The 15,967-nt window shown below is 48.0% G+C and overlaps 2 protein-coding genes and 1 long non-coding RNA gene across 6 annotated transcripts; 1 reads left to right on the top strand and 2 right to left on the bottom strand.

The window, feature by feature from the left end:
* Positions 1-1,020: 1,020 nt before the first annotated feature.
* Positions 1,021-6,072, bottom strand: LOC143516295 (uncharacterized). Its single transcript, XR_013131643.1, has 3 exons — positions 5,761-6,072; positions 3,507-3,614; positions 1,021-1,838 (listed from the first exon to the last, which is right to left on the bottom strand). It is a non-coding gene; the product is annotated as an uncharacterized LOC143516295 (long non-coding RNA).
* An 87-nt stretch (positions 6,073-6,159) lies between these two features.
* Positions 6,160-10,962, bottom strand: txn2 (thioredoxin 2). The gene is made up of 4 exons (XM_077010187.1): positions 10,851-10,962; positions 9,480-9,760; positions 7,758-7,881; positions 6,160-7,047 (listed from the first exon to the last, which is right to left on the bottom strand). Exons 2-4 carry the CDS (start codon positions 9,758-9,760, stop codon positions 6,931-6,933), a joined length of 522 nt encoding a protein of 173 aa, XP_076866302.1. The 5' UTR covers positions 10,851-10,962; the 3' UTR covers positions 6,160-6,930.
* Positions 10,963-11,068: 106 nt separating this feature from the next.
* On the top strand, positions 11,069-15,516 carry LOC143516294 (uncharacterized). 4 transcript variants are annotated; one of them, XM_077007853.1, is made up of 4 exons: positions 11,069-11,137; positions 11,259-11,362; positions 12,093-12,137; positions 13,049-15,516. In XM_077007853.1, exon 4 carries the CDS (start codon positions 13,098-13,100, stop codon positions 14,298-14,300), a length of 1,203 nt encoding a protein of 400 aa, XP_076863968.1. In that variant the 5' UTR covers positions 11,069-11,137; positions 11,259-11,362; positions 12,093-12,137; positions 13,049-13,097; the 3' UTR covers positions 14,301-15,516. The 4 variants fall into 4 exon arrangements, with proteins under 4 accessions (XP_076863968.1, XP_076863969.1, XP_076863970.1 ...); XM_077007854.1 differs by lacking the exons at positions 11,069-11,137; positions 11,259-11,362 and adding an exon at positions 11,443-11,564; XM_077007855.1 differs by lacking the exons at positions 11,069-11,137; positions 11,259-11,362 and adding an exon at positions 11,510-11,595.
* The last annotated feature ends 451 nt before the right edge of the window (positions 15,517-15,967 follow it).

Here is a 15,967-nt window from a genome sequence, read left to right as displayed (position 1 = left end):
CTCTCTCTGATAACCCAGCAATGGAGATTACAGAGTATATGAGGGTCAAAGGTCATGATTTATTTTTCACCCTGTGAGCAATACCAGATGGCCTGAAGAAAAGAGAGAGAGAGTATTTTTTTAAATCTCTAATTCTCCCTTGGACATTTTAACAGGCCCCTGAGTGACAGGACTCTCACCATGAAGACCAGAGAGAGACTGAGTTCAAGAATTTGAAGTTCAAAAGGAAAGAAAAAAAAGAGAGAGAAAGATTACCATATAAGGACACTCCTGACCTCAGTGCCTCCTCCCTAACACTGTCACACACACACACACACACACACACACACACACACACAGTTGCAGGAGCAGCAGGGTGTGCCCCAAGTTCTGGGTGTAGTAGTATTATACCATGTGCATTAACACACAGAGTTCTTTTCACTTCCTCCCAGGCGCAGTGAGGGTGAGACACACATTCGTGAATCACGACGGCTCCACAGCGCATGAAAGAGAGCCACGTGAACACGCGTCATGCTGTAGAGTAAAACACTAGTGCACTGCCACCTTTTCCTTTTCCTAAAGACAACTTTAGTGTCTATCTTTAGTGCCTGATTACTGTAGTAATTATCTCTACATAGCCAAATGTTTGCACAACTCACTTCAGCTTACCCATGCCCTTTTATCCAGATAGACATGGCGCTGTGTGTGTGTGTGTGTGTGTGTGTGTGTGTGTGTAACCTTAAATGGCATAAAATGTCACTGATCATTCCAAACAAACTGCCAAACCACCAAAGCATAGAGAACAAATGGCAACAGAGACGAGAGAGAGAGCCAGTGTGAGTGTGTCTCTCTCTCTCTCTCTCTCTCTCTCTCTCTCTCTCTCTCTCTCTCTCCCCATTTCACCCCCATTCTTTTCAATCAGTGCACAGGAAGAGTCGATGATAAAAACCTGTTAGCAAACTAGAAATGTCCAGTGGGGAGATGGCACTAAGACCCTGGTTTCCTAAGACACTCTCTCTCTCTCTCTCTCTCTCTCTCTCATTCTTTTCCAATGCTTCGTTAACTCAGAACTAAAACCGCCCTTTGAAAATGCTCCTCCCACCCATCAAACACCAGGACAGCCATATTTACCCCCTGCGGTTTGACACGCTAAACGATCTGCCTGTTAAACAGAGAAAGAACAACTTTCTCTGGCTTAACGTCAGTGGATACGTGTCCAACATTTTCTGTGGAGAGTGTGTATCCGGCGGCAGGGCCAGGGTGTGATTGCACAGTAAACAGAGATACAGAATATATTTACTATAAACAATAAACGCATGGCCTAGCGAGGTGGCCGTGGGCAGGGTTCCCTCCCACGTCTTCACACACAGCTGCGTGCAGATTCGCCCACACCTCTAGAGTCTGTACTGCAGAGAGCGCCATGCGAAAGAGCGTCCAGAAAACATTCTGTAAAGTGGCAAAAAAGAGGCTTTGGGGGGGAAAGCGTGATGGAAAGGGAGGGAGAGCAGATGGAGGAATTCTATAGCTCATGCTCTCTCTCTCCGTCTCTCTCTCTCTCTCTCTCTGTCTGTCTGGTTCTTTTTTCCCTTATATGGTCACGGAGTGGTAGAGAGAGAGAGACAGAGAGAGCAAGAGCGGAGGTGTGGTCTATTGTTCAAGGGCGGAAGAGGTATAGAGTTACGCGGGCTCACTCACTCGTTCACTCCCTCCTTCTCTCCCTCCCTCCCTTCCTCTTCCACTCTTTCGTGCCCTATACCTCTCTTGCCTTCTTCAGAGAGCACATGAGAATTTAGCACGGAGCCCATGTGGACATGAAAGAAATAAAATGTGTGACAGGTACCTGCCTATAATAGAGGAGCCTATATACAGAGAGAGAGAGAGAGAGAGAGAGAGAGAAAAGTTGGTTAGTGCCTGGAAGGAAATTAGTAAATATCTGCACACCAGTCTCCCCAGTTCTCAAATCCACAGTTACAGACAAAGCTTTTGCTGCACCCTGGAGACCCACCCAAACACTCACACAACACACAAGCTCGCAGGGCTACATACAGGGGAATGTGCTCAAATCTGTCACACACTCACCTACTCCTACATTAGCTGCCAGCTTATAAACCAACACCACAAGGACACCACAATAACCTCACACAACACAACTGACTTGTACAACACTTACCCAAGGTGGTACACTCTGGATCGTGGGCCATTCACACGTGAGGTAGTACACATTGGATCGTGGGCCATTCACACGTGAGGTAGTACACATTGGATCGTGGGCCATTCACACGTGAGGTAGTACACATTGGATCGTGGGCCATCCACACGTGAGGTAGTACACATTGGATCACGGGCCATTCACACGTGAGGTAGTACACATTGGATAGTGGGCCATTCACATGTGAGGTAGTACACATTGGATCGTGGGCCATTCACACGTGAGGTAGTACACATTGGATCGTGGGCCATTCACATGTGAGGTAGTACACATTGGATCGTGGGCAATTCATACGTGAGGTAGTACACATTGGATCGTGGGCCATCCACACGTGAGGTAGTACACATTGGATCACGCGCCATTCACACGTGAGGTAGTACACATTGGATAGTGGGCCATTCACACGTGAGGTAGTACACATTGGATCGTGGGCAATTCATACGTGAGGTAGTACACATTGGATCGTGGGCCATTCACACGTGAGGTAGTACACATTGGATCGTGGGCCATTCACACGTGAGGTAGTACACATTGGATCGTGGGCCATTCACACGTGAGGTAGTACACATTGGATCACGGGCCATTCACACGTGAGGTAGTACACATTGGATCGTGGGCAATTCACACGTGAGGTAGTACACACTGGATCGTGGGCCATTCACACGTGAGGTAGTACACATTGGATCACGGGCAATTCACACGTGAGGTAGTACACATTGGATAGTGGGCCATTCACATGTGAGGTAGTACACATTGGATCGTGGGCCATTCACACGTGAGGTAGTACACATTGGATCGTGGGCCATTCACACGTGAGGTAGTACACATTGGATCGTGGGCCATTCACACGTGAGGTAGTACACATTGGATCGTGGACCATTCACACGTGAGGTAGTACACATTGGATCGTGGGCCATTCACACGTGAGGTAGTACACATTGGATCGTGGACCATTCACACGTGAGGTAGTACACATTGGATCGTGGGCCATTCACACGTGAGGTAGTACACATTGGATCGTGGGCCATTCACACGTGAGGTAGTACACATTGGATCGTGGGCCATTCACACGTGAGGTAGTACACATTGGATCGTGGGCCATTCACACGTGAGGTAGTACACATTGGATCGTGGGCCATTCACACGTGAGGTAGTACATATTGGATCGTGGGCCATTGCTTGAATGTGTCCCCTCACCAGCTAGCTTTAGGAGACTCCAGGGGGAGCCGAAGTGAGAAATGGCTGTGTGGCTGCGTGAGACTCTGTGTGGCTGCGTGAGACTCAGTCTGTAATGTGGAGAGGACATGATGTGTCAGACCTCTGGGGAAAACACTGCAGCCTCCTGTACTGCCACGGAGCCGTAAGAAAATAAGCACTTGCATCCGATTGGACAGCCTGATGTCATCTGTGGTTTAGTAATAACACACTGATTGGTGAGAGACAGAGCGAGTGATAGAGGGGGAGAGATAGAGAGAGAGAGCGAGAGCAAGGGAGAAATATTGGTTAGTGCTTGTCGGTGACATCATGAGTCAGATATACAAAAGCAATGTTCTCATCAGGCAGGTGGCGGGGGGGCAGACAGGGGTGGAGAGAGAACGTAAGTATGTGAGGTAGAAAAGAAGAAAGGATGATTAAGAGACTAGAAGGATCATGGCATGTTTGAAGTGAAACACAGCTGTGTATGAGTGTATGAATGGGGGACTGAATTGTGTGTCTGAATTAATGAATGAACTACTGGTAAAGGTAACTGGAAAGTGAGAATGAATGAATGAATGAATGCATGCATGAATGAATTTGGGATGGAAAACAATGATATAAATGAACAGTGGGAACTGAGTCAAAGGTGATGTCATAATGGTGGGTGTGGCAGGCAAAGGCCAATGGGGGTGGGGGAATTACATACCTCCCAGTAAGGAGGTGAAGACAATACGCGGCTACGCACACACACAAAACGATCACATACTAATATAGTTACTTAACAGCCAAATGCAATCAGAAAACAATCCAATCAAAAGTGTTTGGAGCTTTAAAACTATATTAGTAATAGTTCTGTTAGTGTGATAGTTATGTATCTGAACAGAGAGAGAGAACCGGTTCAGATGTGTTAAGGTGTTTGTTAAGATGATGAAATCTGAGGATGACTGAACAGACCCACAACCCCCTGAGGCAGGTCAGGCTGGTGATAATGAGGATAAAGGGTTATCAGGTATGATGTGTATTGACCAGGATTGAAGATACTGAAGAAGATACCGAATGATGTTGGATTAGAGACGAATCTAATAGTTATAACTTAGATGCCATACACTCACCGGCCACTTTATTAGGTACACCTGTCCAATTGCTCATTAACGCAAATGTTGAATCAGCCAATCACATGGCAGCAACTCAATGCATTTAGGAATGTAGACATGACCAAGACAATCTGCTGCTGCTTAAACCGAGCATCAGAATGGGGAAGAAAGGTGATTTGAACGTGGCTTGGTTGTAGGTACCAGACGGGCTGGTCTGAGAATTTCAGAAACTGCTGATCTACTGGGATTTTCACGCACAACCATCTCTAGGATCTACAGAGAATGGTCTGAAAAAGAGAAAATATCCAGTGAGCAGCAGTTCTGTGGACACAAATGCCTTGTTGATGTCAGAGGTCAGAGAATGGCCAGACTGGTTCAAGCTGATAGAACGGCAACAGTAACTCAAATAACCAGTCGTTACAACTGAGGCATGCAGAAGAGCATCTCTGAACACACAACATTCCCTGTATAGGCTACAATAGCAGAAAACCACACCGGGTGCCGCTAAGAACAGGAAACTGAAGCTACAATTCACACAGGCTCACCAAAATTGGACAATCGAAGATTAGAAAAATGTTGCCTGGTCTGATGAGTCTCGATTTCTCCAGAGACATTTGGATGGTAGGGTCAGAATTTGCCATTCTTGCTTGTATCAATGTGCAATGGTGTGGGGGATATTTTCCTGGCACACTTTGGGCCCATTAGTTCCAATTGAGCATTGTGTCAACGCCACAGCCTACCTGAGTATTGTTACTGACCATGTCCATCACTTTATGACCAGTGTATCACATTCAAGCAGGATAACACGCCATGTCAAAGTGCGAATCATCTCAGACTGATTTCTTGAACATGACAATGAGTTTACTGTACTCAAATGGCCTCCACAGTCACCAGATCTCAATCCAGTAGATCACCTTTGGGATGTGGTGGAACGGGAGATTCACATCATGGATGTGCAGCCGACAAATCTGCAGCAACTGTGTGATGCTATCATGTCAATATGGACCAGACTCTCTGAGGAATGTTTCCAGTACCTTGTTGAATCTGTGCCACAAAGGATTAAAGCAGTTCTGAAGGCAAAAGGGGGTCCAACCCGGTACTAGCAAAGAGTACCTAATAAAGTGGCCAGTGAGTGTATACTGGCCCCCGGTTTCTTAAGTTGTTTTTTCATGCTTATTCAGAGAAAAATGTGGCGATAAAACACTTTTTTTAATCTAACTGTAATCAAATCAACATCAACACAGTCATTTAATTCTGAAGGCTCAGATGAAGCCAACTTACATATCTGATCAAATCACATTTATTCGTTGCAGCCAGACAGACGGCGTGCAGAAGGCGGCTCGACGCCATCGGGTCACGGAGGGGTTCCACGTTACGTCCTGGGCATCTCGGCACGGGCCGCGATGGCGTCCGACACCAACCACCCAGCGGGGCGTCAGCAGGGTGGTTTGTGCCACGCTGGCTTTGCTCCAAGTGAAAAATCACCACAGCAATGCCAAAAATAAGCATCATTAGCTCCACCCCCAATTCCAGGCAGCTGTGGAATGTCAGACATGTCCAGTTGTACCCAGGGGACTTTTCCTCCAAGTGCACTTCCTGTCTGATTGATACCACTGTAGCCATTCCTGCTTCATTACACGGCCAGTAAGTCAACAATTAGGCAAACAAAGGAGGCTCAAGTAGAACACGTCTCTTGAACTTTTATTTCTAAAAAGTTTAACTGGACATTTTACATACGGTTTACTGAATCACATCAAAATAAAACCCAAACTGTGTACCTGTTTTCCAAGTGAATACCAACTTCACAGTCAAAACTGGGGCAGAACCAGTCTCAAAATGTATGTCTGTCTCTCTCTCTCTCTCTCTCTCACACACACACACACACACACACACACACACACACACACACAGACCCTTATTAACAGGTCCTAGGGGTTTTATCCAGGACATCCTGTCCATACAACTGTATTTATTAGCGCACAAGACGCAGACCCCTCTTCTACTTACTTCATCTTCAAGATGAAGGCTGCCCTCATGTGGCCACAGCGGGAACTGCAGGGGGTATCCAGCTGTAAAACTACTGTTCATTTTGTATCACCGCTCAATTCACAAATAGAAAAATACAGCAGGACAGTGACACTGTGCGCTGTACAAAAATCTGTTAAAGCCAACAAAGAATGTCCCCCTTACACAGTGGTGAAAGGCCAACGAGCAGCATCGGAGGGCAGTCACGGACAGACAGGACGAGGGACACACACACACACACACACACGGACACACACACCCCTAAGGAACTGAGGTGAACCACGCACAGATGAAGTGCAGATTTGATTACGGAGACCAGGGAGGTCTGCTACCAACCGAGAGAACACAAAAGAATAAAGCTTCCAGAACTGTAAACCAAATGCAAGGGGGGGGGGGGGGGGGGGTGCAGAACTGTGATTGACAGGTTTATTGTCCAATGAGCTTGCTGACAAATGAATCCAGCTGGTCCTCATCTTTAATCCCTACGAACTGGTCGATGACATCACCGCCACGCATGGCTATCACCGTGGGAACTGCCGAGACCTAGAATGGACCGAGACCAAATTATTAGCCAAATGTGAATCAACATTTTCTCAGCATTTGACTCTGTTGTTCCTGCTTCCCAGACACGGGGGCCACGTGCTACACGTTTTAAACCCTTAACACCACGTGCTACACGTTATAACACTTAACACCACGTGCTACACGTTATAACACTTAACACCACGTGCTACACGTTATAACACTTAACACCACGTGCTACACGTTATAACACTTAACACCACGTGCTACACGTTATAACACTTAACACCACGTGCTACACGTTATAACACTTAACACCACGTGCTACACGTTATAACACTTAACACCACGTGCTACACGTTATAACACTTAACACCACGTGCTACACGTTATAACACTTAACACCACGTGCTACACGTTATAACACTTAACACGTCCTTGAAGAACAGAACTAGTGCTGTGAGGTGAAGGCTGGCTGACACACGGCACCGGTATGCCCACGGGCCCGCGGATGGCCAGAACGTGGACGAGTGTGTGTGTGTGTGTGTGTGCAGGAGAGTCCACTGTGTGTGTGGATCCCAGCAGCAAGGTCTCGTCTCTTTACTCTTTGACTGCAGACCTGACAGTCTGGTTTAGATTAAACAAACAAAAGTGAATAAACAAGCAGCTTAAACCCTCAGGGCCTCCGTGTGTGTGTGTGTGTGTGTACGTGTGTGTGTGCGTGTTTGTACCCCATATTCAATAGCAAGGTCTGTGTGCTCATCGATGTCCACTTTCGCCATGGCAACACGACCCTTCTGCTTAGCAATGGCCTTCTCTAGCCGAGGACCAAGGATCTTGCATGGACCACACCATCTACACACACACACACACACTTACATTAGATTACAAGAGAAACCAGAATATACACACACACACACACACACACACACACATATATATACACACTTACATTAAATTACAAGAGAAACCAGAATACACACACACATATATACACACATTAAATTACAAGAGAAACCAGAATATATACACACACACACACACACACACACACACACACACACAGCAGAGGTGAAATAAAGCAGCAGCAAGTGCAGTGAGTGTGTCCAGGAAGAGCCCAGCGTGTTATGTAAATGAAGACACTCCACTCTTAACATGCGAGCACTGTCACTCCAACCAGAGACTCACAATACACTTTTCATGAACCACATTAGCATATGATGTTGAATAGACAGGCAGGTAGGGGCCTATATGAACTGATAGATGTGTCAGATTAGGGAGAGTCTAACAAGGGTCTCCATGAGTGGGAATACTGTCCTAGATTGAGACTGAACCTAAAAAAAATAAACTCCCAATGAAGCTGTCAATGTCTGTGGAATCATCCCCGTATAAACCAGGCTTGCTGGAAGTATCTTCATTGGGAATCAGACTCAGGAGCTGTTCTGTGAGTTGCCCCAAGACTGGGCAGTTCACCCAGCATCCCAGAGGGGGCGCCATACATGGTGCGGATTACAGCTGTCTGGTGCTCAGACTCAGGGTCTGATGTGACCATGACCCGGCATGAGAGGGTTAATTGCAGCGATGAGCCGGAAGAACACAGCTTCTTGAAGAGACACTGTGTGTGTGTGTGTGTGTGTGTGTGTGTCAAAGTCAAATTTATTTATATAGCGCTTTTCACAACACACGTTGTCACAAAGCAGCTTTACAATCGTATGGGTCCAAATCCCTAATGAGCAAGCCAAAGGCGACAGTGGTGAGGAAAAACTCCCTATGATGGTGGGGAATAGGAAGAAACCTCGGGAGGACCAAGACTCAAAAGGGAACCCATCCTCCATTGGGCGGCCCGTTAACACAAGTCTGTGGTTGCAGGGTGGTTATACAGTTCCACAGCAACAGTGTGTGTGTGTGTGTGTACAAATGTTGGGGGGCGTGGGGTGAGGGGGTGACATACCACAGTAGGAACATCCGAAAACCTCTAGTGCAGGGGTACTCAAATAGAAATGATGACGGGCCACATTTTATTTTTTCAATCACTGAAGGGGCCGGTTACGGGGGGGGGGGGGTTCGCCAAATGCGGCGAACGCATTTGGGCGTCTGCTACGTGTTTATTGTTGCCATAGAGGCAATCCCCGGCATCGTCTTGAGATCGCGGTGCGCGATTTCAAAATAAGAGCGGATAGCGCGTTTGAAAAAAAAGATTCCTAAAAAAAAAAAAAAAAACACTTTTCAAAACAGCTGGGCCAGAAATAGATGGCCCGCGGGCCGCTTTTTGAGTATGGAGGGTCTAGTGGAATCCATCCGACCGCGTGTGTGTGAACATGAAGGTGTGTATGCATGCATTATGAGCTTTCACACTCTCTCTCTCTCTCTCTCTCTCTCTCACACACACACACACACACACACACACACACACACAACAAGTGGCGGCGTCAAGCAGCCGTGTGGATACGTACTGTGCATGGAAGTCCACCAGCACGGGTAGCTCACTCTTTACGACCCGCTCGTTGAAATCGTGCTGGTCCTGCACGTTGAAGGACACACCCCGCCAGGGACGCTGGAGGAGGGAGCGACCCGCTGACCCGGCCGGGCCCAGGAAGCTCTGCGGCCCGCGGGAGCGGTTCAGGGGCGAGGAAGAGGAGGAGTAGGACGAAGAACCCAAACCAGAGCCAGGCAGGCAGCGGAAGTCTTTCACAGACACGGCCCAGATTCTTCGCATGAACAAACGAGCAGCCATCTTAGGGAGAAGATGAAGACCAGAAGTTCACAGCCCTGAAGAGAGCCGATCCAGACTCATAATAACCATCAACACATCACTGAGGACGTGGTTCATCAGACAGGCAGCATTAACATGCTGATGACAGGTGACAAACATGTATACTGACACACACGTCTACTTAACCTTATATTGGATGGACGACGGATTTTTACGACACAGTATCATCGATGTCATGTTTTTAGAAAAACGTTAATTGTTGTTTTTCCAGAGAAAAACGCGTCATGTTGTTTATGTTTACTTATTTACCTGCACGACTGTGGAGGGATTTAAACACCACGTGCAGCACTGCTTGGGCAAAGCGACCTAGTCTCTCTACCCCAACCTAGATCATCTCAGCTCATACACACGCGGTGTGTATGTGTGTGTCATCTGGTGTGGGTGTGTGTGTGTGTGTGTCATCTGGTGTGTGTGTGTGTGTGTCATCTGGTGTGTGTGTGTGTGTGTGTGTGTGTGTGTGTGTGTGTGTCATCTGGTGTGTGTGTGTGTGTGTGTGTGTGTGTGTGTGTGTCATCTGGTGTGTGTGTCGTGTGTGTGTGTGTGTGTGTGTGTGTGTGTGTGTGTGTGTGTCATCTGGTGTGTGTGTGTGTGTGTGTCATCTGGTGTGTGTGTGTGTGTGTGTGTGTGTCATCTGGTGTGTGTGTGTGTGTGTGTGTGTGTGTGTGTGTGTGTGTGTGTGTGTGTGTCATCTGGTGTGTGTGTGTGTGTGTGTGTGTGTGTGTGTGTGTGTGTGTGTGTGTGTGTGCGTGCGTGTGTGCGTGCGTGTGTGTGTGTGTGTGTGCGTGCGTGTGTGTGTGTGTGTGTGTGTGTGTGTGTGTGTGTGTGTGTGTGTGTGACCCAGTGCTGTGACTCTGCTCGTGTTTTCGGCGGATAACCTCCGCGCGACTTTGGCACTTTCCCCCGAGCGCGGCACGACACCTGGTTCGGTATCACCGCACGTAACTAAGTAATAATGCGGGATAAACGTGAAGGAGAAAGAGGGCGTCGTCCGAGTCGTGATAAAAAATAATAATTAAAAAATGTATTGACGTCAATATGGAAAATTGCTTACCGTGTGAGGCGCCACTCTCGTGGAGACGTGTGTCCACACGGACCGCTGAAGTGCAGGACTTCCGCTCGCATATCGTGAGTGGGGAGGCGCCGTAATGTGTGAGCGGCGCGCCCAACAGCGACGCCCAGTGGTCAACTGCGCACTTACAGTTACGGGGCGAATTCGAACAGCAGCTATTTTCGAGATATGTTGCTGTTGTTGTTGTTGTTGTTGTTTTGCGCTGGACGAGATTTTTGTTCATAATGAATGGTTTTAAGGTCGACTGGGGAAATACGGAAGCTGTTTGTGTAATATAAGCTTACATTTTCTTTTAATTCTTAATGATTCTTTTTTTTGGTCACGTGATTAAAGTTGATTGGCAGTTGACTTTGCTGGCCATTTTTGTTTATGTTTTATAATTGATGACAGGCATGAAAGGAAAAAACAGGACTGGACACCTTTCATGTGGAGGAGAGGGCAGCCCCAGGATGAAGGAGAGAGCAGGGGTGGTTTGTTTGATCAACACATCTGAGGTAACGTGGATGGACAGAGTAAAGGGGGGGGGGGTGGGGAGGATGGGAGGTTGAGAGGCAGGATGAGAGAGGTAGAGAGGGAGGGAGAGCATGTCTGTGGGAGATGGAGAGCTGCTGGTGGCCCTGGACGCCTCCATGGTAACAGCAGACAGGAGCTGCTCTGACCACAGGACTCATGAGAAGAGGAGGGATCATCTGATCTGTGAGCGTCCTCTTCTTCATCCAGTCTGAGTGTACGTTCATGCTCGTCCCTCCATCATCCTTTCCTGGATCTAATTTGTCATTCTGAAAAACGCGAGTCGTGCTTCACCCGTCTCTGCTCGCACCGCCGTGTTCCGGTGCCTTCCGCCGCTCCTCTTCCTCTCTCTGTCGGCGGTGGAGTTGGGAGTTTTGCTACGGTCCCTCTGTGCTTGTGTCACTCTGGGTGGATTTGTGTTGGATTTTTTGTCTTTTTGTCCTTTAATTTCTGTCTATTTCTCTTTTGGTGTGTTTTTTAATGTGAGTTTGGGTTGGCTCCTCTCACACAATACCACATTCGTCTGGTCATTTGGTTTTACTCACTAAAGTTTTTGGTAACTGTGTCAAATTTAATTTCAATGCACTGTTTCTTGATGACTACATTCACCTCAAAAGGTAAATGTGTTTACTGAGAAACACTGCATGCTTTTCGAGTGCACTGTCATGAGAATTACACAGCAAGAAGAGTTTCTTTGCTTTTATTTATCTTCAGGCAGAGGACTCAACTTCGGGAGCTGATGTGATTGAAGCCATTCAGGTCAGTATTCACCAAACGTGTCTTTTGAGCTGATCAGATGTGGCACTTTGACTACAGATCTTTGTCACTACATGCTTTATGAGTGGCAGGGCTGCATTCTTGGGTTGATGAACCAAGGGGTTCCTCTCGTAATTGGAGCCCTAGAAGAACCAGAGATGATGGAGGACTCTCGTCCGTGTGATTACACTGACAGCTGACTTGCCCTGCTGCTCCTCGCTACGCTACGTTGATATGCATGTTCCAATTGGACAGAGAAATTCCCATCCGGAGTTTGAATCCAAGTACGGTCGCAGGTTTCCTATTGGCTGGAGAGTAACTGAAAAGGAAATGTTAGTGATTGGCCACTTTGGCCAAGTCTGTAGAGAGCTGATGGGCTGTGATTTGATGAGATCTTTAAGTGTTTGTATTTTAAGTACTTGGTAAGAAATGGCTGTGAGGGCTCCATTATTGGATACCAGATGACAAAACGCAGAATGTAGAACCTATTCTTCCACACCTGTCCTTCCACACCTGTCCTTTCACACCTGTCCTTCCACACATGTCCTTCCACACCTGTCCTTCCACACCTGTCCTTTCACACCTGTCCTTCCACACCTGTCCTTTCACACCTGTCCTTCCACACCTGTCCTTCCACACCTGTCCTTTCACACCTGTCCTTCCACACCTGTCCTTTCACACCTGTCCTTCCACACCTGTCCTTCCACACCTGTCCTTTCACACCTGTCCTTTCACACCTGTCCTTCCACACCTGTCCTTTCACACCTGTCCTTCCACACCTGTCCTTTCACACCTGTCCTTCCACACCTGTCCTTTCACACCTGTCCCTCCACACCTGTCCTTCCAGGTATCAGTACTCTTAGTATCTTGTCTTTACCTCTCTCTCTCTCTCTCTCTCTCTGTCCTTTTCTCAGGAACGTTCCCTCCGCACTTTCTCTCACTCCGTCACGTCACACCTATGTCATGGGTCAACCTACACCCGACCTCCCGCTTGACCTGCCCCACAGCTCCAACCACCCCCGCTGCATCCCTGCCCCCGCACTGGAGAGGGGGGGTGATGGAGGCACCCCAAGCCTGGCCCCTGTGGGGGGGCTGTCGTGTCACCTCCGCCCTCCCCCTCTCTTCCGCTCCATCGGGCTGACGGGGCTCTCGGCGAGCCTGCCTCCCCATCGCCGCTTGCGTTCCGTCTTGCGCAGGGAGAGGGCCGTACTCCCCGCTAGGGCCGATGGAACCGCCGAGCCGTGGTCTCGCACCCGCGCTATCGGCTCAAACGGCAGCGCGATCGCTCCTGAGATGAGACCGTCCACGAAAGGTCACCCGTGCACCAGCCTGCAGCCCAACCACAGGTCAGACGCTGCTTTGCACGGCCATCGTGACTCCCTGCCAGATATCGTCCCGCACAAACTCAGCGTGTCACAAACATGCCAAGGAAGAGGATGGAGTAGAGAGAGCTACTCCGTAAGTGAAGCTGGGATCCTCATCTTCGACGGCTCTCGGTCCGAAGTGGATAAACACACATGTTTAAGACCCAACAGCAGCCTCACAGATAACTTCGTAATAACTCCAGTGAGCACTGCTCAGCGGCTGAGCGGCACAGGATATGGTCCACCATGCCAGACCCACGCCGGCGGCAGGAAGAGCACGGTGTGGCCTCTCCTCCCGAGTGCATGCTCGTCTGAAACAGTGGTCACGCCAGGAAAGCACAGAAAGAGGCAGAGGAAGAAAAACAACAGCTCAGGGGCTTGCAGCCAATCAGAGCGCAGCTTGACCCCTGAGAAAGGTGGGAAGGACAACTTCTGCCAGTTGATGGACAGCTTGAGGATAACAGACAGGGAGAAAGGCCACGCCTCCTCCAACAGAAGAGGGTCAAAAGAGGGCGGCTCCGCAAGACAGAAGGTGTCCAACCGGAAGGGGCCTGTGTTTAAAACGGAGCATGGAGATAAGGGGGTGTGTCACACGCGAAGAGACCGACGCCCCCACTTCCTGCCCCCCATAACCCAGTCGGAGTGCCTACTAAACGTACCGTTGATCCTTCCGGAGAATTCTCCTCCTCCGTCTCCGCGTTGCGAGTCCACCGGTCCGTTCTTGCCCCTACATGTGCCCACCCTCCCTCTCTGTTTCCAGGGCAACGCTTCAGCCTCAGAGCATACACTCAAACGCACCTGACTGACCGACTGTCAAGTTGCCAAGCTAGAATGAACACATCCAGTCACACCCAAATGCTTTGTGGGTAATTTCCTTTGTGAATCCAATCACCTACCAAAGTTACATCAAACTGATGGCGGACAATTTCAAAATTCAATTTTTAAGTATAAACAAACCAGGTACAGTTTGACTATTGCAATAGTAATTATTAGAGTTGTTTCTACATGAGATTTGTTGTGATTGTGGTACCTTCAAGTCCTGTTTGAATTATAGTAATTGTGATCTATAATGTGTCCTCGCAAAGGTGTAATCATGAGTAAGAAATTTGGTAAATAACAGTGACATCTGAACTGAAGTGCAGTAAGGGCATGGGTTAGATCATGAGGGTATGGGTTAGTTCATGAGAGTATGGGTTAGATCATGAGGGTATGGGTTAGTTCATGAGAGTATGGGTTAGTTCATGAAAATATGGGTTAGATCATGAGAATATGGGTTAGATCATGAGGGTATGGGTTAGTTCATGGGTTAGATCATGAGGGTATGGGTTAGTTCATGGGTTAGATCATGAGGGTATGGGTTAGTTCATGGGTTAGTTAATGAGAGTATGTGTTAGTTCATGAGAATATGGGTTAGATCATGAGAATATGGGTTAGATCATGATAGTATAGGTTAGTTCATGAGGGTATGGGCTAGTACATGAGGGTATGTGTTAGTTCATGAGGGTATGGGCTAGATCATGAGGGCATGGTTTAGTTCATGTGGACATGGGCTAGTTCATGAGAGCATGGGTTGGATCATGAGGGTATGGGTTAGATCATGAGGGTATGGGTTAGATCATGAGGGTATGGGTTAGTTCATGTGGGCATGGGTTAGTTCATGGGTTAGTTCCTGAGGGCATGGGTTAGTTCATGGTTTAGTTCATGAGGGCATGGGTTAGTTCATGAGGGTATGGGTTAGTTCATGAGAGTATGGGTTAGTTCATGGGTTAGTTCATGAGGGTATGGGTTAGATCATGAGGGCATGGGTTAGTTCATGAGGTTATGTGTTAATTCATGTGGATATGGGCTAGTTCATGAGGGTATGGGTTAGTTCATGAGAATATGGGTTAGATCATGAGGGCATGGGTTAGTTCATGAGGTTATGTGTTAATTCATGTGGACATGGGCTAGTTCATGAGGGTATGGGTTAGATCATGAGGGTATGGGTTAGTTCATGAGAGTATGGGTTAGATCATGAGGGTATGGGTTAGTTCATGAGGGTATGGGTTAGTTCATGAGGGTATGGGTTAGTTCATGAGGGTATGGGTTAGATCATGAGGGTATGGGTTAGTTCATGAGGGTATGGGTTAGTTCATGAGGGTATGGGCTAGATCATGAGGGTATGGGCTAGATCATGAGGGTATGGGTTAGTTCATGAGGGTATGGGTTAGATCATGAGGGTATGGGTTAGTTCATGAGGGTATGGGTTAGTTCATGAGGGTATGGGCTAGTTCATGAGGGTATGGGCTAGATCATGAGGGTATGGGCTAGTTCATGAGGGTATGGGTAAAAATGCCTGTTTATCATCATGTATAGTATGGAACAGCAGTATGAGGAGACTGGAGCGTCTCTGTGTAGACGCTGTGTGGGACTCCTGCTGGACAATGCAGAGGGACATTCCAGAGGACACACAGGTGAAAATGCACCTCC

The sequence above is a fragment of the Brachyhypopomus gauderio genome, chromosome 6, assembly GCF_052324685.1.
Source record: "Brachyhypopomus gauderio isolate BG-103 chromosome 6, BGAUD_0.2, whole genome shotgun sequence".
Taxonomy (NCBI): Eukaryota; Metazoa; Chordata; class Actinopteri; order Gymnotiformes; family Hypopomidae; genus Brachyhypopomus; species Brachyhypopomus gauderio.
The sequence above is the reverse complement of the archived record's forward strand: the minus strand, read 5'-3'. Positions and strand labels throughout refer to the sequence as shown.

What these genes read in the sequence shown, in the direction of transcription:
- txn2 (XM_077010187.1), bottom strand. Translation starts at nt 9,760, where the DNA reads ATGGCTGCTCGTTTGTTCATGCGAAGAATCTGGGCCGTGTCTGTGAAA. An exon ending in CTGGTGGACTTCCATGCACA is followed by an intron (nt 7,882 to 9,479) that starts GTACGTATCCAC and finishes GTGTGTGTGTAG; the next exon opens with ATGGTGTGGTCCATGCAAGA. An exon ending in ACCTTGCTATTGAATATGGG is followed by an intron (nt 7,048 to 7,757) that starts GTACAAACACGC and finishes GGTCCATTCTAG; the next exon opens with GTCTCGGCAGTTCCCACGGT.
- LOC143516294 (XM_077007852.1), top strand. Translation starts at nt 12,369, where the DNA reads ATGCATGTTCCAATTGGACAGAGAAATTCCCATCCGGAGTTTGAATCC. An exon ending in CATCCGGAGTTTGAATCCAA is followed by an intron (nt 12,419 to 13,048) that starts GTACGGTCGCAG and finishes TCCTTTTCTCAG; the next exon opens with GAACGTTCCCTCCGCACTTT.